Source organism: Cibotium barometz, chromosome 12, assembly GCF_041138505.1.
Source record: "Cibotium barometz isolate CiBa-2024 chromosome 12, ASM4113850v1, whole genome shotgun sequence".
In the NCBI taxonomy this organism is placed as follows: domain Eukaryota; kingdom Viridiplantae; phylum Streptophyta; class Polypodiopsida; order Cyatheales; family Cibotiaceae; genus Cibotium; species Cibotium barometz.
The window spans coordinates 42,431,264-42,452,514 of NC_141057.1; the positions used below are offsets into that span (position 1 = coordinate 42,431,264).

Below are 21,251 nucleotides of genomic sequence, written 5' to 3' on the forward strand. Positions count from 1 at the left end.
GTCATGTTACAGTGCACGGCACGGAGCTTGCAGCTTGGGACCGGTTTTGCATGTCACTGAGGATCACTGATGCATGGCAGCATGGGGCTTTCTCCCGGTCTCAGGACAGTCTTAGTTTCTCTCGGTCGGATCGCCGGCAGGGAGGGACTAATCTATCTCGGATTGATCGCTTTTATGTGGGCGATTGGTTAGGGGAGCGAGGGGGCTCCGTCGGCATTCTTGCTGGCACCTCATTTTCAGATCATGCGCCAGTTATATTGACATTGGAGGAGGGGACACGCGAGCCCGGCTTGCAGTTGAGGATCCCAGAGAGGGTACTTACAGATCCCAGTCTCGCTGAGGACATTGAGAGGATCTGGCATGATAGTCAGTGCTCTGACCAGGATGCAGCGGGCCAGTGTGCCCAAGGACTCATTGATCTTAGCTCTTTTCTACACGCTGCAGCTTTGACACGACTGGGAGAGATTCGCGAGCGGGAGCAACGGCTGAGACGCAGCCTTGCTTCGCTACAGCGCCTTCAGGAGCAGCAGCCTGCATGTGAGTGGGTGGCGTCCCAGCTGAGCCAGGCACGCCAGGAGGTTAGAGAGGTAGAGGAGCAGAGACATGCGTTTTACTATCGTCGTCAGGCCTCTCAGTGGACGCAGCTTGGTGATAGAGTGACTGGGGAGTTTTTTGAGATCACTGGACCCCGTCATGCGCGAGCAGGAGTTCGCCAGCTTGGTAGACCGGATGGATCGATAGCTACTGAGCTCGGGGAGATCAGAGCCATTGCCACTGCTTTTTATAGTGACTTGCTTTCAGCGGAGCCAGCCACTGAGGATCGAGATGTGTGCAGACAGACTGTGTGGGCCCATGTGCAGAGGAGGGTCACAGACCATATGCGCACAGTTCTAGGTGCGCCTCTGTCAGAGATTGAGCTTGCCGAGGCCTTGAGGGTCTTGCCGCGACATAGTTGCCCAGGGGAGGACGGACTGACGCCGGCCTTTTTTATGCGCTATTGGGACCTTTTGGGGCCAGGCCTCCGCAGGGGCTTTCAGCATGTTTTGGACACTGGGGTGATGCCGCAGAGCTTTTCAGAGGGCTTGATCTATCTTATCCCCAAGGGGGAGGGAGTATCGGATGACATTCGGCATTGGAGGCCTATTACGATCCTCAATACTGTCTACAAGGTCTTAGCAAAGGCCTTGAGTTTGAGGATCCAGCCCTTCCTGGGGGAGTTGATTCATGCTACTCAGACAGGATTTGTCAAGGAGCGCAGTATCCTTGACAACATCTTTACTTTCTGGGAGGCGACGGCCCGAGCTAGGTTTCTTGGCGAGGACTTGGTCGTGATGCTTCTCGATTTTGAGAAGGCATACGATAGAGTTGATTGGGGATTCTTAGAGGGCACTATGCTATGCCTGGGCTTTGAGCCAGGATGGATCAGAGGGGTGGCAGCTTTGTATTCCACAGCTCGCAGCCAGGTGCTGATTGCAGGAGGTCGGGGGCCGAGTTTTGAGCTGACCAGATCAGTCCGTCAGGGGTGTCCTCTCGCCCCTTTCCTTTTTCTCTTCTTTGCGGAGGCTATGAGTATGTATTTGACGGCAGAGGAGGTTGGTTTGAGAGGACTTCAGCTCCCAGTCCGGGGGGAGGATTTGCTTGATGCTGAGTTTGCAGACGACACGGGCTTATTTTTGCATGGCCAAGAGGCCAATCTTATTCGGGCAGAGCAGTCGCTCCAGGTTTTTAGTGCAGCTTCGGGAGCATTGATCAATTGGCGCAAGACAGTGGCCTTCTGGATCAGTAGTGCTCCCACTCCGGCATGGAGCCCGGACCCCGGTTTTAGATGGATTCCTCCAGGCACAGCAGTGCGGTATTTGGGATGCCAGATTGGCCTTGATTTGTCACCTGAGCAGCAGATTGCCCCGCTTCTTCTGAGTATTCGGAAGAAGCTATTGTATTGGAGTACAGCTAGACTATCCTTGGCTGGGAGGGTGGTGGTGGCAAATCAGGTGCTGTTAGTGACTATGTGGTACATTACGTCTTGCTGGATTTTCTCGAGCTCTTGCATCAGCCAGGTACAGAGGCTGATCAGGAACTTTCTGTGGTCTGGGCGGGACGGTCAGCCAACTCGGGCAAAGGTTGCATGGGCAGTTATTACACTTCCGCTGGCTCAGGGCGGTTTGGGCATTATAGATCCAGTCGATCAGAGTAGAGCCTTATTGGGGAAGCTTATTGTTCGGGGGTTGCTTCCAGGCGCTGAGCCTTGGAAAGAGCTCCTCTTGCAGCGACTGCAGGCCCGGGCGCCTCCTGCAGGGGGTACTTGGGCACCAGAGATTCGCTGGATCTTCATAGAGATGAGGAGGACAGGCCTCAGTAGAGGATGGGAGGACAGATTTGCTTTGAGTATCCTGAGAGCTTGGGAGCTGCTGAGACCGGGGCTTTCTCAGCGGCCTCCTTCTTGTGTTGAGGAGCGGGCCAGGCAGCCGCTCATCTGGAGCCCAGCGGTTCGTACAGAGCAGGGTCATATGCTGGGTTCTCGGCCTCGTCTAGCCTGGGGACCTTTAGCGACAGGCCCAGCTCGTAGTTTTGGAGACTGGCAGGCTTTCTGCAGTCTACCAGAGGAGACCCAGGTGGAGAGGCTGAGTCACTTCAGAGGGGGGTTGATTATGAGGGATGATATTCAGGAGGCACTTACAGAGGAGTGGTTCACACCTCTCGAGCCAGTGGCCCCACGGTGGATGGGTGCCTTTACACAGTTGGAGATCCTGATTGCTGTCAGAGCTAGCACTGAGGATGGCAGATGCCTCTATTATGAGATACAGGATGAGGGCAGACTCCAGAGAGTGGAGGTGGAGTCGCCTTTGGTTGCAGAGTGCACTTTTCAGAGGATTCGGGTAGTGGCTGCCGCTTCTCGAAAGTGGCATATTGACCCCGACCCTGCTGACGTGCTCCCGGATTGGCGCATATGGGCATATGCAGCGCGCCCCTTGGCCCGGCTACAGTGGGACCCCGGGGAGTACGAGTGGCATGATCCTTATGCATCCCTTGAGGCCACAGAGATCACCTTTTTCCAGTATACTGTTCGGCTGGGACGGCATATTTTGACGGCGAGGACAACGGTTTCTCCAGCGGCAGCGGGGCATTGGCGATTGCAGGGACTATCACAGGAGTTCCTGGAGGATTTCTGGGCTCGGCTCTGGGCTAGTCGACAGGCCCGCAGGATCTCGGCTTTTCAGTGGCTGGTCGCCCACAGGGGCTCAGCGGTTGGCACTTGGCTTGTTTATAGCGGTCTTCCGGCGGCCTGCGTCCGATGCGGCCACCCTATGGAGACACAGAGACATTGCCTTTGGGACTGCCCTCAGGCACAACAGATTTGGCTGCGGATGCTGCGTATTCTGGCCCCCCTCTCTCCGGAGGGTATGTTTACGTGGGGTGCCGCTGCTTGGTCGACTTCATCAGGGCCTGCTATGGGCTATGAGATGCCCATGATAGAGTGCCGGCCGCGCTGAGTTGAGCGCCACCGCTCAGGCGGCTTGGGGGGGGGGGGGGGGGGGGGGCAACTGAGCCACCCATCCGACCTGGCGACGCTGGGCAGCCACACGCCTTGCTCGGCCAACCTCCTTTTTCACCTCGTCCACGGTGGTTTTCATCCCCAACTGCTCAACCTACCACTCGCCTCACCTGCTGTCGTCACTGCTCGACCTGCTACTCCCCTCATCTGCCGTCGTCGCTCTCTGACTACTCGATCTTTGCCAACGCCCATTTGTAGCAGTCTGCACCTATTGTCGAGACGACATCCTCAGCATACCATGCTCCTGTTGTGACTACCTCCACAAGCACAAGAGCTAGGTCAAGAAAACCCTATTTTTTTTCCCCTTGCAAATATCCTCATTGCCTTTTTTTCTTTTCACCTAATGCTCTGCCAAAATTCCCAATTTCACACCTCAAACCCTAATTTCAAAATTTGGGGGTTTTTCAATTTCTTGCACAATTAGGCATTCCAACATACCATAACCTTGGGGCTTTTCATCTGCATCACAAATAAAGTCCTATGCATGTAGGAATTTGGGGTTTCTTGCAGCACTTGTCCAATCACTATATAAGCCTATACATTAGTCACAATGCCTTCAATCTCTCAAGGGTCAGCTTGACTTGCCTCCGCACTCACAGCCATCGAGAAGTTCAATGGCATGAACTTCACAACTTCACGAACAAAAATTCACCTCGTTTTCATGCAGTACAATGTTTGGAGATTAGTCAAAGGCTCTAAACCCATCTCAGGTAGTAATAGCCTGGAGCGACAAAATTGATTGAGCTCTCACCATTATGGGTCTCTCTCTCTCAAACAACTGCATTCATCATGTGGATCTTGACAAAACTGCTCTAGAAGTATGGGAACATCTTAACACTTTATTTGGTGAACAACTCAACAATTCAAGCTGCCCTCCAAACTGTACGTGGCAATCTTTCGTCTCAAACAACAGTTTTACAAATGTTTATTAAAGATGCCTCTTTGAAAGAACACCTTAATGTTTATTAAAGATGCCTCTTTGAAAGAACACCTTAATGCTCTAGGCATTCTAATCTTGCAGTTACCTACTTTAAAATGTCCTCCTGATGATGATGATAAGAAAGAAGTTTTACTTAATAGCCTTAAAGATAATGAAAGCTAAAGGCACTACTGACCGCTACAACAAAGCTGTCAAGTGCACTTCTTGCAAGAAGACAAGCCACACTTTCGAAAGGTACTTCAAGCTCTTAAACAAACTTCAAGAAGCAAAAGCGGTAAACTACGTGGAAGAAGCTTTCGACAACGAACCAAATGATCCAAAACCAACCTCCTCCACCTCTACTTCCAACAAAGCACTCTCAGCCCCCTATGATCTATCCCTCTGGGAAGATGACGATGACTACGCACTTTAACTGTCTCTACCCATCTATGTTTTCCTAATAAGGGTTCTCTGGCCGGGATTATCTCCCAAAATCTGATTGTACCTATGTGTCTTTCCCTTTTTCAGTGTGTTTGTGTGTTTGTTGCACCCTTCAATAATTTAAGCTCTTATCCTTGTACCCCAGCTTGGCTCAAGGGGAGATGTCTTATGAGCAACATGATGTACGTATAAGACTCATATGGTCAAGCCTTAATATCATGAGGGTATGGGTGTTGGTATCTCCAAAACATGTAAGTTATTGGGATGCAGTTTTGGGCCCATACCTTTCTGCCTTGTGAAAGTTTGTCTCTCAGCTTCCCACCTTCGCTCCAAGGGGGGATTTGTTGGATATTTGGAGCGTCCTGTGTGAACCCTCTCTACCCACTGTGTGAAAGAGTGCACAGAGCGGAAGCAAGATGAGCACTAGAGTGTGCTGAACTGGGAGTGCAAGAGAGAGATATGAAGCTAATAAGCTGAATATACTATAGCGAAAGCAATCCTGAGCAAGAGACAAAACAGTCTCATAAGTGAAGGATACAAAAGTGAGAGTGTGTCAACACATGAACCACACAACTCAAGTGATCAATAAATGAAAAGGGGAGAAGCCAGCCCACCTATTTATAGGTAAGAAGGGGCTGGCCGACTGGAGCATAGGAGATGGCCAACTGGAGCATAGAAGCTAGCTCACCCAACTTGGGAAAAATCTAGTAAGGAAGCTCTCGCAACCCAGAATCACAAACTGTCTGAAAATACCACCCAAGCACCGGTCTACTCGAGCTCGCTGGAGGAGCAAAGTCATCATCCTCATCTGACTGAGAATCCACAACTGGAGGTGTAACGGAAGCAGGGGGGAGGAGGAGGAGGCGGAGAAGGAGATGGAGGAAGAAGAAGCTCACCACCCCCCTCAGAAGATGCAAGAATCTCGTCAAACACCACATCATGGCTCACAACAACTTTGTCGGCTTGCTGATCATAAAGACGATATGCCTTGGACACAGAACTATATCCAAAAAAGTCATACGCTAAGACTTCAAGTCCAACTTGGAGCAATGCTCCTTAGGCACATGTACATGGGCCGGGCAACCAAATACCCGCAAATGAACAACAGAGGGCTTCTCACCATGGAAAGCCTCATTGTGGAAGAGCAACAGTAGGAGACATGTTCTGAATATAGACAGCAGTAGATGCCGCCTCAACCCAGAAATGTTGAGGTAAAGAGGAGTGCTCAAGCATAGCATCGGTCATCTCCATGATAGTCCGATTCTTCCTCTCTACAACTCCATTCTGTGATGGAATGTATGCTGTGGTAAGCTATCTCCGAATGCCGTGATCCTTGCAATATTGTTGAAACTCCTAGGATGTAAACTCACCCCCTCTATCAGTCTTGAGAACCTTGACCAAAGAACCGGTCTCTTTTCTCACCTCAATCCTCCAATCACAAAAGTGCTGAAAAGCCTCGTCCTTAGACTTCAAAAAGAAAACCCAAGTAAATCTGGAGAAGTCATCCACCGTCACGAGCATGTACGTCGTCTTACTCAAAGACGCGGTACTCATTGGACCACATAAGTCTGCACAAACAAGAGCAAGTGATGTTGAAGATCTGTGTATCGCCTACTTCGGAAAGGCGGCTCGATGTTGCTTCCCTTGTAAACAAGAGGAACATACAGAAGTTGGAACCTTGATGGTCAGTAAACCCTCAACCAATCCATCCTTTGAAGCTCGTTGTAGAAGTTGATAGCTCAAATGGCCAAACTGAGCATGCCAAAGAGATGAAGAAGAACCAAAAGAGAGCAAAGCGGTCAACTTGTATAAGCCACTATCTTGGACTCCCTAACCAAGGTGATACAAGTCTGATTATCACGAATAGTAATATCGTGACGAGAGAAGACCACCTCCGCACCTTGAGCTGTAAGAGCACTCACTGACAAACGGTTAAATGGCAAATCTGGAATGTATAGAAAGTACCTCTTGTCTTCAGAGGAGCGGAAGATAGGGATGGTGCCACATCTATGAACTAACACGGAAGAAGAATCACCCATAGTGATATTGCCTGTCCTGGCAGTAAAGTCTTCGAACGAATCTCGATGAGGTGTCATGTGAACAATAGCACCGCTATCCACCATCCAAGACCGAGACTGAGAAGTCACAAGGGCCAGTATACAAGAAGCACCGGCTAATAAAAGAATACCATCATCCTTCTTGGTCTCGAACACTCCTATAGTGGTAGAGTCCTTTCCTTCTTCAGCCCGCTTCTTCTTGTAACATTGGGGTTGTTTATGACCCTTCTTGCCATAGTAGTGACACTCCACGTCCTTGTTTTTAGAAGATTTATCTTTGTCTTTGTCTTTATCTTTGTCGTTGTCCTTGGAGTTCTTGTCAGAACTCTCTTTCCCTTTCTTCTGTTGATTCTTCCCTCAACACCACCAGATGTGCCAGTCCGCTCCTCAAAGCGATGGAGGGGAGAACTTCCTCCCAAGTGACTAGAACAAGACAAGAAGAAGAAACAAGAGACTGAAAGAAACCATCAAACCTCTCTGGAAGCTTGGAGAGAAGCCGAATAGCCATATCCTATGTAGAGATATCCTTGCCACATACAGCAAGCTCATCCCGGAGATCTTTCATCTTCGTGATGAAAGCAGATAAAGATGGAAAGGCAGAAACTAAAAGATTCATTAGCTGCTTTTCCAAAGCCAAAATCCGACTTGGAAAATTAATCTCCTAAAGATTTGCAAGTGTTTTCCAAACTTCATGTGCAGCATCTATTACACACATGAGAGAGAACAGAATCTTGACAATTCAACATCAGAAAGGAGAAAACACTCATGGTTGAACTTTCAGATTCTTCTACACCGCAACATAGCCAAGTCAACTTCAAGCCTAACATTTGGAAGCACACAAAGAAGAAGACATTAAAGAATTATGCTACAACTTGGAAAGACAATAGAGGAAACTTCTTCAATATTTCTCAGTGCAAGCTTCACCACAAGCATTTAAAGCACGACAGCAAGACAATAGAGAGAACTTCTTCAATATTTCTCACTGTAAGCTTCACCTCAAGCATAAATGGCCTAATGACAAAGACCTTCCGCAACATCAAAAGTCTCTTATTTAGCCGGAGTCTTATTTTAAGTGGGAGGAAATGTCACGATTGTGACTCAAAGGGCATAACTATTCATTCAAGAGTCACACCCTTTCATCACGGATGTGCCTCTTCGTTTGTACCTCTTCAAGCCCTATTTAACAAGGCCTTGTGTCTCAATGCAACAACACATAGCTTTCCACTTGACTGTGGTTCTGGCATCATTTTTGACTGTAGCCTTTGCCTCTACCCATTTGGTCAAATAGTCAGTTGTGACTATAATATATTTGGCATGCGTGTGACGAGCTGGAGGTTAAATGGGACCGACAAAATCAATACCCCATTTGGCAAAAGCACGTGTGCTTAACATAGGCCGCAATGGCATATTGTCCTTTGTGATGGGAGGTTTGGTCCTTTGACAATCGTCACAACGTTTTACATATTCTTTGGCATCCATTTGTAAGGTTGGCCACCAAAGCCCAGACCACCTAATCAACTTAGCTGTGGTATTGCCCGAAAAGTGTCCACCCCCAACACTTGCATGTGCATGAGTCAAGATTTTCAAGTAGTCAGCTTCACATACACACATGCGCAAGTTGCCATCCTTGCCCCTCTTGTAGAGTTGGCCCTCTATCAGCATATAGTTGGCCGCTTCAACTTCAATAGCATGCTTTCGATATTTAGGAATTGTTCGATCAGTATGACCATGCTGAAGATAGTCCACAATATACTTACTCCAACTTGGTGTAGTTGAAATTTGGAATAATGTGACATTATGAATTGGTTGTTGAATTTGACATGAAGCACAGTTACAAACAAATTTTTCAGCATCCGCATGCATGGTAGGCCCTGCCACAACAAATCTTCAAACTGCCCACACATGCTGTTGTTTTTCGCTGATTTGTAGTAGGCACCTCTTTTCTGGAGCAAATCACAGATCTAAAAGTCCATAGGGTGCTCTACATGCCTATCATTAACCTAATTTCTCTCAGCCTCAAGGGTTTTCAAGGGTGCTCTACATGCCTATCATCTCAGATTTGCACAATTCATCAAGGAGAAGTGGCATCAAGCTCTGGATCAAATCTACAAGTGACTTTGGTAAAACAGAGATTAAGCATTCAATATTTGGTCAAATCTTATATTTTTGGGATCGATCCTCTACTAGACTAACTTCTATTGATGCCCTTGAAAGGATTTGAGCTCGTTTGAACTCTAAGGCACCAAATATGGCCTCCCCTACACTCTATTTTTTGCACACAAAACAAGGGATTAATCTCACTAATTAGTGATTAATTAGCACTAATTGCTAGTTTTTGGTGCAATTGATGGTTCAAACTTACTATTAGGTATTTGATACAGATCTCTATCACTTTAGATTTCAATATGAAGTTGGTTTGATGTCCCAACAATCCAGTAACCAGCTATCCTTGGCTTTATGCAATTTTTAATGTATTCATGCTTGTAAACTTGTTGTAATCATCATTAAACACCAAATTGGAGTTGTAAAAGGGTAGACACTACCCTTGAATCTTGAATTGGATCAAGAGTAAGACTCCTTTCACATCATCATGAGCATTACATAAGAAGTAGCTAAATTCAACGGGGAGAAATTCCATACATGGCAAACAAAAATCATATATTTGCTCATGAGGAAGAATCTATGGGGGCTAGTTGAGGGAAGAGATGAATGTCCAGAGGAGAATCGGGAGAATGAGTGGAAGAGCAGAAATGAGAAAGCATTAAGACTCATTGCACTTAAATAATGAAGTCATTCACCACATTATTGTAGGGATACAACAAGCTAAAAATGCATGGGATGAACTTAACAAATTATTTGGCACTCTTAAGCATCCTACTTTCAGTGTTATGTCTTTAATCATGTCTTATAGATCACTGATAGGCTGAGAAGTCCTCATAGAAGGGGTGCAGGCGATCCCGCCACCCAACCATAGGTTCGCGCAAGACTACAAACCACCCCCGAGTCAAGGGCCAAGGTTCCACTCCCACAGGTCCATGCTAGTCAACCGTGGCGTCCCATACCACCAGAGCTTGCCCACAGGGGCCCTCAGCAAGACTACCCGTGATCTGCCATGTCCATGGTAGGAGTAAGCCTCTTGGTCCAAATCTAAACCACAATGAATCAATAATAACCCAAGACTCACTTAGTTAGTGCTTATTGCTGCTATAAATAACAGTCCAATCATAAATAGCCAATAACCTTGGATTTATTAAATCTGAATCTCAGCCACCTAAATCCGCCTACTTTTCCTAATCCTAGGGATCCCCTAACCCTGTTGGATTAGTCTTGACTCCCTGAACCCAAGGGTTAGTGCTAGGTACATAACAACAAGATTGACTTAATGGTTGTCTACTAATCAGTGAACATAGACTGAATGGAACCTCTCTTCTAGGGCTGATTCGAGGAACCTTTAGGGGTGCATTTTCTCTGTGTATATACCCTGTTACTGCAGTTCTATGGCCAGCCTGTCTGCTGCGTTTTCTGGCTGCTGCAGGCCGCCTATGTGCTATGAGTTTTTTGGTCCACAACTGGCCTTCTTGACGACGTGCTTACAGGCTGGCTGGAACAGCCTTCTATGCTCTCCTTCACATGATGAAGATATGGTTGATCTCTATGCTCCCCTCATGCACGCTATTCAAGGGTCAACAGCCTCTTCATGATTGGGCTGACCCTTGAGCTCACAGGTTGCAAGATAATTTATGACCTTGGCTGTTGGCTGCTCTTATATAGGCATCAAGAGCTAGGGTTGCTGTGAAAAGATGTGCCCTTAAAGTTCTTCACATAGGCGCTCTCCATCAGCCTAATAATTGGTCCACCTTTGCCCTTTTTTGGTCCCCACCAAGGGTGCCCATGGATTGGCCCATGGCCGCCAAAGACTAAGGCGTTTGAAAATATAAATGGCTGCCTTTTGACACTTTGACACAACACATTTGCCCAGGACTTGGACAAGGACTTCACACATACTTGGCTTCCCCAAGCACCGAGTTGGCCAGTACAACATTATACAACTTGCAAAGAGGATTACATAGACTTATGTCATAGGCACAGCAAACATTGACCCTAAAGTTGGTGTCTGGCGACTTGTCACTTGACCCATCAAAAAAGGTGACGAACTGTCCTAGAAGCTGCAAAATGTCCACGTGGCACCGTAGGACAATGGTGCACATGCCATCCCCTTGTGCTTAACTTGTTGGTAGGATCTAGACCGCTTCCAGATAATCCACCAACAACAATCGATACTGCTCGAAGAAATCCTCATCCAACCACACCGCTTCATGTGGTAACCCAATCTTCAAACTTGGCAAGGAATTGTCGCTTCTCCCAACTGGTACCATGCTTGAATCAGTGCAACACCACATGTTCCAGCTCTAGGATCTAAGCATCAACGATGATGTCCGGTTGTTTGTAAATAGAGTCTCCCAAGCATAACATGCAAGACCTAATATGTGGTATAATTATCCACTTGACAGACAAGGCACTCACAGACATCACCTAAGCATCTCTAGCATCCCATCGCCTTTGCTGTGTGATTGTCACGACCCTGTGTTTTTCTCTTGACAGTATGCAGGTGTGCACGGGCACATGGTGGACAATGTGAATGGCATCGGTTTGGGAGTTAAAAAGGACTCAAGGTTTTAACAAGGTTCTTTTTATTTAACCCATGTGAAAAAGGGGTTTAAAACCTTTAAAAATAAAACAATACCCTTCATGGAGGAATCATGGCCCATAAGCTATTTTTGGGGGAGACCCTTTTTATGAAGAAGTTGGGCTGCAGCTTATGGTGGTGCTTTTCTAGCGGGCAGGGCTGGAAAAGCTGGAGGTGTGTGTGTTTTCTTATGGAGGGCCTGGCGGCTGTAGAGAGAGGCCTCTTTCTTGGTGAAAAGCAAGCGGGGCAGAACAGAATGTACACGCCTTCTTCTTCTTCTTTCTCATGAGGGAGCTGGTGGGCTGGGCTGTAGGAAAAAGAGAACTGAGCAAGGAGCGCAGAGTCCAGCTGGACAGCAAGCTCATCCACAAGCTTCTCTCTCCCTCGCTTGCTACAAGTCGGGTAGCAGCACACATAGGGCCCTTTCTTTTGTGCAACAGACCAGCGGGCTGAACTGCCATGTCTCTCTCTTTTGCTAGGAGGCGGGGCTGGATTGAGCACGCTTTCTCTCTTTGAGGACTGGCAGGACTGGACAGCAGGGAGCATCGGGTTGGACAGCAACCTTGCCCATGCGCTTTTCTCTCTCTCTCTCTCTCTTTTGGGAGGAGGGGTTTGGCAGCTTGGACAGTGGATTCCAGGGACTTTTTATGGACTGTTTTTGGTTGGCTGCAAATTCAGCTATGTGCTTGGGTTTCCGGCTGCAAGTACAGGTCACTTGGATGTGTTTCTTGGCATGGGAGTGATGCAAGCTCGCATGGCTGCATGCTCATGGAGAAGATTGTTTTCTTCCTGCTGGAAAGGAAGAGAGGGACCTACGGTTATGGGCATCTCTATGTTTCCAAACGTTTCATGAGGGAACAAGTAACTGGATGTATGCCGTTGTTGGCACTGTTTTTATGGTGCTGTGAATGGTTCTGTATGGAAACAGGACAAAGGTTTCAAAGGGAAACAGGCCTAAGGGTTTCCCGTGGAAACATGTTTTTGGTTTGGCCAGGAGATAGGTCACATGCAGGCAGAGGGTACAAGAATGGACAAATGTTTGGTACAGCCTTGCTGCTGATTGGACAAGGATTCGGGAATCCATGACTGAGATGGATAGTATGGAAGATTTTATTGCTTTGTAAATAGATACATGGGATACAATAGGGATGATATCTCTTTTCTTCTTTGCTACAATAGTGATATCCTTATTCTTACCCTTAAAAGAAATAGTCCTCTCAGGAATCTGGATAATAGCACTCTTCCTATGGAACCATGGCATCCCCAAGATGACATCAAAGTACTTCATAGGTGAAATATAGAAATCCTCATAGTCCACATAACCCTAGACATGAATCCTCAACTTACCAATGATGGGCGTTACTGCCACTGCATCACCATGAAACACTTGTTCCGCAAGAAAGGCCGGTCCCCATCTCCTAGTGTTTGATACCCAAGTGTTCCGCAAGAAAGGCCGGTCCCCATCTCCTAGGGTTTGATACCCAAGGAAATGAAATTATCTGTGGTTCCCATGTCAAACAACACTAGAGCATTCTTGTCCCACACTTTGCCCTAAGAGAGACACAACTCTCTAGCCTCGGGTTCTCAAGTGTTTCCCAATACATCAGAATCCCACCAACTATTGGCTTAGACTTTTCCTTGGACTTTACTTGCTCTCTAGGTCCCTTAGGACGATTTGGACATTGGACCAACATGTGCCCCTCTTTGCCACACTTAAAGCATTTCCCTTCCTTACAGTAGACCTCTGTTTGCTCATTGGTCAAGTTATGCTTTTCCTTTGTAGGAGTTTGGAATACCCCTCAACTTCATAGACTGAAATCTATTCTTGGAATAGTACCAATACTTGTCTTTTTTTTCTTTGGTTCATCTACCATGTAGACCCTGGCAACAACTGAAGCTGAATACATCAAATCTTGGATGATATCATTTAGGCATACATTCACAAAATCTCGAATGCTGTAATACAAACAAGCCCGATACTTTCTTAACTTAAGACTTCTCAAAACTCTCTTTAAAAGGAGTAATCTAGAGATATGCATCCCAAAATTTCTTGTTGTAGTGATCAACTGTCTCACCTGTTTTCATCCACGATCTTTCCCATGCAAGGTGCACATCATCTTCAAACTTCTTAAGCAAAAATTAATCATAAAATTCCTTCTTGAAGTCTTTCCATTTCTTGGGAAATGTTCCCTCAACCATGAGTGCACCCCACCATGCATTGGTTGTCTCCGTAAGGTGTAAACTAGCCATGTGAATCTTGAATGACTCTGAATGGTTTTCGAAACCAAAAGCAATATCAAATTGGCAAATAAAAGTGAGGGCTTTGTCTATGTAACCATAAGGTCCATCATATGGTGTAAACTGCACCGTCCTTCCTCCTTTTTTGAACTCCTTAGCTTTGCGCTTACCTTTCTTTCCATGCCATGGGTCCCCGCACTATCCTTCCTCCTTTTTTGAACTCCTTAGCTTTGCGCTTACCTTCCTTTCCATGCCATGGGTCCCTCCGCTCTCCGAACTTTCTAGCAGATACCTTACTTCATAAGAGCTTGCGGCGGCGCTCAAGGCTTGCTCTCCTCTATGGTGCTTGGTGTCTAAGCGGAAACACTGGTCTATGGAGATTGAATATATGTCCTGTTGGAACATATATCATCTCCAGATGGTCTACATGTACCTTAGCATGCTTGTACTCGTCATTTCTATGAGGCCCTAAATTGCATAACTAGTAGGCATCATTTAGGATTTTTCTACCATTTTTAAGAGTCTTTTTAGGCTATTTATGGCATATTTATGCCTCACAACTACTGTCGGCCTACTACACCTAGCCGACTACCTCATATGGGACATATATAAGGGCTCACACCCTTCTCATCATTTCCCATCTCATTTGTGCATATTTGTTGAAGGTCATTGGCTGTTGCAATAGTCTCTTATGCTTGTAAGCACCTACGGGCTTCCCTCGTGCTCATTTTCAGCAATAATCAACTGTCTACAGCCTTCTACAGTTTTTGCTTTTGCATGCAGCTTGTGTTTTCTCTTTCTTTCATGGTATTAGAGCCCAACGCTGACCTACAAGCAAGAAAGTGCTGTGTTTTTCTAATTGGAGAAGAGGCTTCCTCAAGAGTGCTGCGTTTTCTGCATCTGTAGCCTGGGACTTGCGTTTTTTTGCTGTTGGAGGCTGAGGCCCTCTTCTAGGTGTTGAGGACGGGGTTCCTAGGAGATTTTCTTTCTCTATTTCTGTTTCCCACCCTTTCTTCTTTCTCTCCCCTTGCTGTGCACAGCTTGAGGAGGCTATTTGCTGTTTTTTTACAACCCCCTTGCTTCAGAGAATGTTTCTTGTAAGAGGACATGGCTTCAAGAGATTTCTCTACTGCTGCTCCTTCTCCAGTTGATACTCCAACACCTTCACAGCCTGGATCCCCTGCTCCCACTCCACAGGTGGTTCCTCTTCCCAATCTTTCTTCTCTGAGTTTCTGTTGGGGGTAAAGCTCTTGCTGAGCCCCTTGTCACATATGTAAAGTGTGTACATATAAACACACACACACACATTATTTTACATGGCCGCATTGGCCCATGTCCGGCCGAGGACGCCCGGACACATGTGTACCCTAAGTTTTAATAAAACTAAAGTAGTGAGTAAGTGAGAAATATACTCACGTTGAAATCTGCAGGGAGACGACTTCTTCTTTTCTTCTCTGTGTGGTGCTCAAACCTGCTCGAACCCTCACACATTCTCACCGACACACTCTTCTCTACACCCTCTGGTCCCTACAAATTGTATCAGAGCCATCTCCGCTCGTCGCGAGCTCCAGGAACAGGAACAGGCAAGTTCGTTTTTGCTGTTATTTTCAGTATAATTTTGCAAATTTTTCCTGAATCGACATTGGAGCTTACGATAAGTGTAAGCAACTTTTCCACTGCTGTGTAAGAGATTTCGGTGAGATAGAACAAGCAGATCATGCCCACTGACGCGGCAGTGATCACCAGCAGAAGTCCATGGCCTGCAAGGAGCTAAGCATCCAAGATCTTCCAGAGCCCAGCAGTCAGCCCGCTCATGCACAGAACCAACCCTGGTGAGCCTAGTCACACATCCAGATCAGCCTGAAACTCAGCCCAGACTTAGTCCACACAACATACTCCACAGGGGTCAGTGCATTCAAATTTCAAATGCACCGCAAGTGGGGGCTCCTAAGTTGGTTAGTTGGGACCCAATCGGGTGTACTGTGTGATTCTCTCTCCAATCTCTTAATTGAAGTTGATTGCACCAAAGTTTAGAGTTAAGCACACCTTAATCAGAACGCTTCCGCCACTGATAATTTCAGCCCAAAGGACTATCAAAAGGAAGATGCTTACATCAGAATTCAACCACGGTTGAAAGGTGGAATGAGAAGTGGTGGTTGACCTAGCCCCCTTAACCCAAAATCGCTGGTTTTCCAATTGCAAGATGTCTCGCATCAATTACGGAAAAAGGAAAAAGGCTCCAAAATGGTCCAACCACACGAGCTTGCTGTCAAGCACAACCACTGTTACACATGCCCATCCCCCTGTGGCTGGACTAGCGATCATCTTGCTTTGCACTATTCATGTTTAGCACATATCCCAACAGTTGAGCTGTTGCTTAAGTGTCAAGTTTTTAGTACCTGCAACTAGATCACAATCACTTTTTGAAAGTTGACATGGACATGGCTTAGCTGGCAATTTCTAACTCCTTAAGATTCTTGCATTATATCATTAAGGGAGGTTATTTGCCTCCTAACAAGACACCTTTGAGCTGACCGGCCAGTGAGCAGGATTGATAGTAAGTTTGCAGATTTACATGTCAAGTTTTAAGCCAGCACATGTTAGCAAATAACACAACTAAGGACATAAATCTTGAGAAAAGGAACTAGTGATGCTAACACACAGAAAATAATGGCACACTGTGACTGCAGCAAAGTTTGAAGTATTAAGAGTTTGCCTTGTTAACATCCTCTGAGGGAGCAAAACTGTGACCTACCTGCTGCAGCAAAGTGTCTAGGGAAGAAAGCTGATTAGAAACACGCTGATACTCAAGTGCACCACCCAGAAACAGTAACTTTGGATTCTTGAACCGAGAGGTCATCCGCCGATGTACAACATTTCTTTTACACACAATTCCCTTCACAACACAACTGCCAAACAAGAACAATTGAAGTGATTTACAAGTCAACAGCATTTTTACAGCAAACAGAACATTCTAAAAACAGTGACTAAATCAATGAATGCATAGAGCTTGTCAGTCGAGCATCACTAGAACATCCACAAACACATAAAGCTTGCTAGCCCCCTAATTTACCTCTCACTGCGCTGGCCAGCAGCAATGCACTTGACCTTCACATAGCCACCAGGATCCATGCCTCCATCTTTGCTTGTATCTGGCTTTATCAAACTCGCTGCTTGAGAAGCCAAAGCTGTTACAATGTCCAGCCAGCTATCCTTCTCACTTTCATCTGCATCCAATCCTTCACCATCAAGTAGCTGTCCCACGAGAGCCCTGAAATGCCCATCTACAACAGCCCGCATGGCCCTCCTTTGTTCTTGTGAGGCAGTTGCTTTCTCTCGAATCCGGTATTCAGTGCTACTTAGGCTGCCCCAACCATATTCGTCGTCGTCGTCGTCGTCGTCGTCATCCACCATATTCATTGCCATTTCATCATCTTCATCCTCTGGGGGTGGTGGAACCCAAATTGACAAATTGTTCTCCACATCAAGAAACTCTTCACCATCTGTTGGTGTAGGTTCTGGAACCAAGGAGGGAGTATAGAAGTTGCTCTCATCCATACTTTCTTCCGGACCTTCATAGTCATCAGATGACATTGTGGACCTTTTAGACAGGCTTCGTTCTACCTGTAGTGTATTCTCTAACTTCCCAGCTTCCTCACATCTGTTCTCATCATATGTGTCAATTACTTTGTTGATGTAGTTTGCAGAGTTCCCAGTGAAATCTTTAGGAGTAAGGTTGGGAGCAGTATCAGCAAGTTCCATTTCTATGCAACTATCATCCTCCTCTTCTTCCTGGCTCTGTACATCAAATATCCTTGTTGAACGGTATACTCCTTCCTTTGGGTCATCAGTTTCATCATCATCACTCCTGCACATGGTACATTACTTCTTTAAGTACTCTCTTCTTACACCCCGAAAAAAAGTGCTATAAATCCCACATTCCAAAGCAAAGCAATGAAACTCTTTAGTATGTGTCAAAATTACACCAAATAACCTGTTGCTGGCAAAGTCATAGGGGTTAGGAGACAGCTCCCTTCCTCTTGGTGACATTGATCTGAGACTTTTGCGGCCAGGGCGCACAATCCTTTGTTGCTTCTTTTCTGCAATAGGATCTATTCTATCTGTCGTGGATGCTTTAAAGCCATAAGCCGAAGGTATTTGCCCAGAGTTTCCTGATGATGATGATGATGATGATGATGATGATGATGATGATGATGATGATGATGATGATGTGGAGCTTCCACTAGTGTTTGTGCTAGTACTTGCAAGGCTAAAACTCGACGATGACGGCGTGAGTGATGGTGGGGATAGTTTGGCCACATTTTGATCATCATCTCGCTTGCGTTCCTCATGTTTCAATTTGAAGCAGAAGTTGCAGGCTCGAACTCGCTCACCTTCCTCGCAAATACCTGGATGTCCATCTACAGCAGGGAGGGTGTTCTGTGTGCATTTCCCACAGAAAACACGACCACAGATGCGACAGTGATGGCGCCGATTGAATAGGTTGAATGGAGTGTCACATTCATAACAAACTCTGCAACTCTGATCTGGCATCCAAAAATCCCGGGACATGGCATGTGTCTCAACCCTCCGTGGAAGCCATAAGCGAAATCTCTGCACTAAGTCACAAAACACACTTTCCACGGCTTCCATGTGCTGATACTAGCATGCTGAGCTTCAACAGCTGCAAAGCATGCCTCCAAACCCCAAGAAAAAAAATGGTGAAATGGATCTTGTCTTGCAGCTGAAAAGAAAGATAGGTCTTCAAATAAAATAATTTTTCTCTTGCATTATTGATCTTTAGGCTGGTCAGAAAGCTTGTATGTGTTGAGACTTCCCCGATGCAGACCAAAAAATCATCAGAAACCTGTCTGCTCCAATGTGAGCAAAAAACTACACCAATTAATGAGGAAATCTTCTGAATAGCTTTTCAACTATGGAATACACTGCTACAACATTAAGATTCCAAGGCCTGTTCATTCAAAGGCCATCAAAAGATAACATGGACTGCTCATTCGATAGGATTTAAAAGATGCCATGGCCTGTCGTTCACAAGGCCTTAGCAGATGATATGGCCAATTCATTCAAAAGGCATTAGCAGACACGAGGCCTATTCATTCAAAACGTTCTTACAAACAACATTCAAAAGGCTTCAACGGCTACTGCAGCCTGCTCAATCAAACAAACCTTGCAATAAGCTTACCTCTTGCAACAGATACAAGGATGCCGCGATTGAAGAGGCTTCGGCGAGAAACTTGCCGTGAATCGTCGCTTTTATGGTACAAATCTGCGAAAAACTTCACTTCGATGCAACGCTTAAAAGAGGATTCCGGATGCTGTTAAAGAAGATTTGCTTTGATTTTCTGCAAAGCCGGGACTCGAACCCGGGGCGGATGATTCCTGGAAGCTCCGTTAGGGACAAGCATCGATCGATTCTGCGGCAATGGGAAGGCCATGGGTAGGACGAATGGCTATGGCGGAAAGGGGAGATCTGAGGTCAAAGCTTTGGCTATGGAGGGGGGCAAGGGCAAGGATAAGGAGAGGGCGAGGGTAGAGGGAAGATGGCCTTGATGATGGTGATGATGATCGGAGAACAGCCAGATGATAGTGTTTTGGCGGATAGACTGTGAAGTGACGAAAAATTGCGTACAAGGAAGAGAGCGACGCTAGCGAGGAAGCTCCGTGCGTTGCATTTTGCTCTGACGCTGCCTTTCCGCGGCTGTCAACGGATGGCAAAGTCCTCCTGCGCTTGCGATGGGCCTGCACTTTGTGGAGCCTTGCTAAGGCCTAGTCGTTGATGTCCTACCGTTGGAGCATTTCATTAAGGTGAAAGGCGTTGAAATCTCAGGGATGAGACCTATTTCTCGTGGGACACAGCTCTTAGGCACCTCCCATTCAATGGCACAACCAGGCCTCTTCTTCATGCACAAGTCTAGACAATTGCATGGATAGATTCACAAATAATGAGAATTAATATTATTAAAGGATCAATGTTAATCATAGATGGGCAACCAAATAAGCACAACACATTGAATCGAATCGAATTGTTGTTTAGCCTTTGTGCACTCGGAGTTGTTAGGAACTTACCATCCAACCCTTGTGTTAGTGAGAGCTCCATTCTTCAGCGGTCCTCCTGCGTGTGTTGTCACAATGTGGCGACTCCTCGTCTCATTGATATTGTGAATCATATGCAGTCTTGGCTCATATGGCCGCCGCCACCAATGCTCCTCATCATTGTGGTGCAATGCTTGGATTCACACGAAGAGAGGAGGAGGAGGAGGAGGAAAACACATGATCTACATGAGAAGGAAATTGACTTATATACTTCATAAGTCTTTTGTCACTAGGATGCTCAAAAGTATTTGGTCTAAGGATGCCCATTCCTATTTCCGAGACTTCTGCATACGATTGGAATTATAAGGTGGCTTTCTCATGTTGCAAGCTTGATGACCAAGATGTGTTTATGTCCTCGAGATGCTTAGAACATGGCAAAGACACTTTTAAACTATAATTATGATGCCTTGTGTGAACAATGTATCGATTGAACTTGATCGAAGTAGCTTGGTTAAGATAAATGTAATGATGATGCCTTGTGTGGCCAATGTATCGATTGAAGTTGATCGAAGTAGCCTTGTTAAGATAAATGTAATGATGATGCCTTGTGTGGACAATGTATTGATTGAAGTGTTTACCAATTGGAGTAGCCTTGTTAAGATAAATCAGTTTTATAATTACTTATCATGCTCTCCTTAGAAAGATAGCTTCCAACTAGATCCGAAAATAGCTACATGAATGACACATTTATTTTCCACTCCATGGCACAATTTATGTGACTAGCACATTTCATGTAAGTTTTTTTAACATATTTTTCACTTCTACTTCCAACTCTTATTCACAAATAGCATTAATGACACATTTATTTTCGACTCCCCAATGGCATAATCTATGTGACTAGCAGATTCCATGTGAGTCTTTTTAACACCTTTTCACTTCTACTTCTAACTCTTACTCCTGATCTCACAAATAGCATTCATACCAATTAATTATACACAACATACACATATCCAAACAACCATGCTCCCCCTCCACATTTACATACTCTCCCTTGGTGATGGGATTCCCTAACACTCGGTACACTTTAGGGGCTAGGGGCTATATTCCAAGCTCATAGCATGAACAGATTGTCCTAGTGCCTCGGGTCCTAGATCTTGGCCACTCTTACCAATAACGGGACATCCTTACATTTACGGGGCGGTGAAGCACATGGGAGGAGCCATGCTTTACATGCAACTCACCCACTCATGATGAGCCTAAGAGAAGACACTTATTGCCCACCACAAACAATCTCAAAATTTT

The 21,251-nt window shown here is 46.0% G+C and overlaps 1 protein-coding gene across 3 annotated transcripts in view; it reads right to left on the reverse strand.

The window, feature by feature from the left end:
- LOC147633427 (1-phosphatidylinositol-3-phosphate 5-kinase FAB1B-like) overlaps positions 1–19,824 on the reverse strand; it is a 32,175-nt gene extending 12,351 nt beyond the window's left edge. For 2 of the 3 annotated variants that reach the window (XM_086806500.1, XM_086806497.1), the window contains exons 1-4: positions 19,099–19,824; positions 17,890–18,766; positions 16,969–17,763; positions 16,651–16,804 (exon numbers count right to left, since the gene is read on the reverse strand). In XM_086806500.1, the coding sequence (XP_086662626.1) occupies positions 16,651–16,804; positions 16,969–17,763; positions 17,890–18,548 (1,608 nt within the window). In that variant the 5' untranslated portion in view covers positions 18,549–18,766; positions 19,099–19,824. The remainder of the gene's footprint in view (positions 1–16,650; positions 16,805–16,968; positions 17,764–17,889; positions 18,767–19,098) is intronic. The other variant, XM_086806498.1, reaches the window with a different exon arrangement.
- Positions 19,825–21,251: the final 1,427 nt, after the last annotated feature.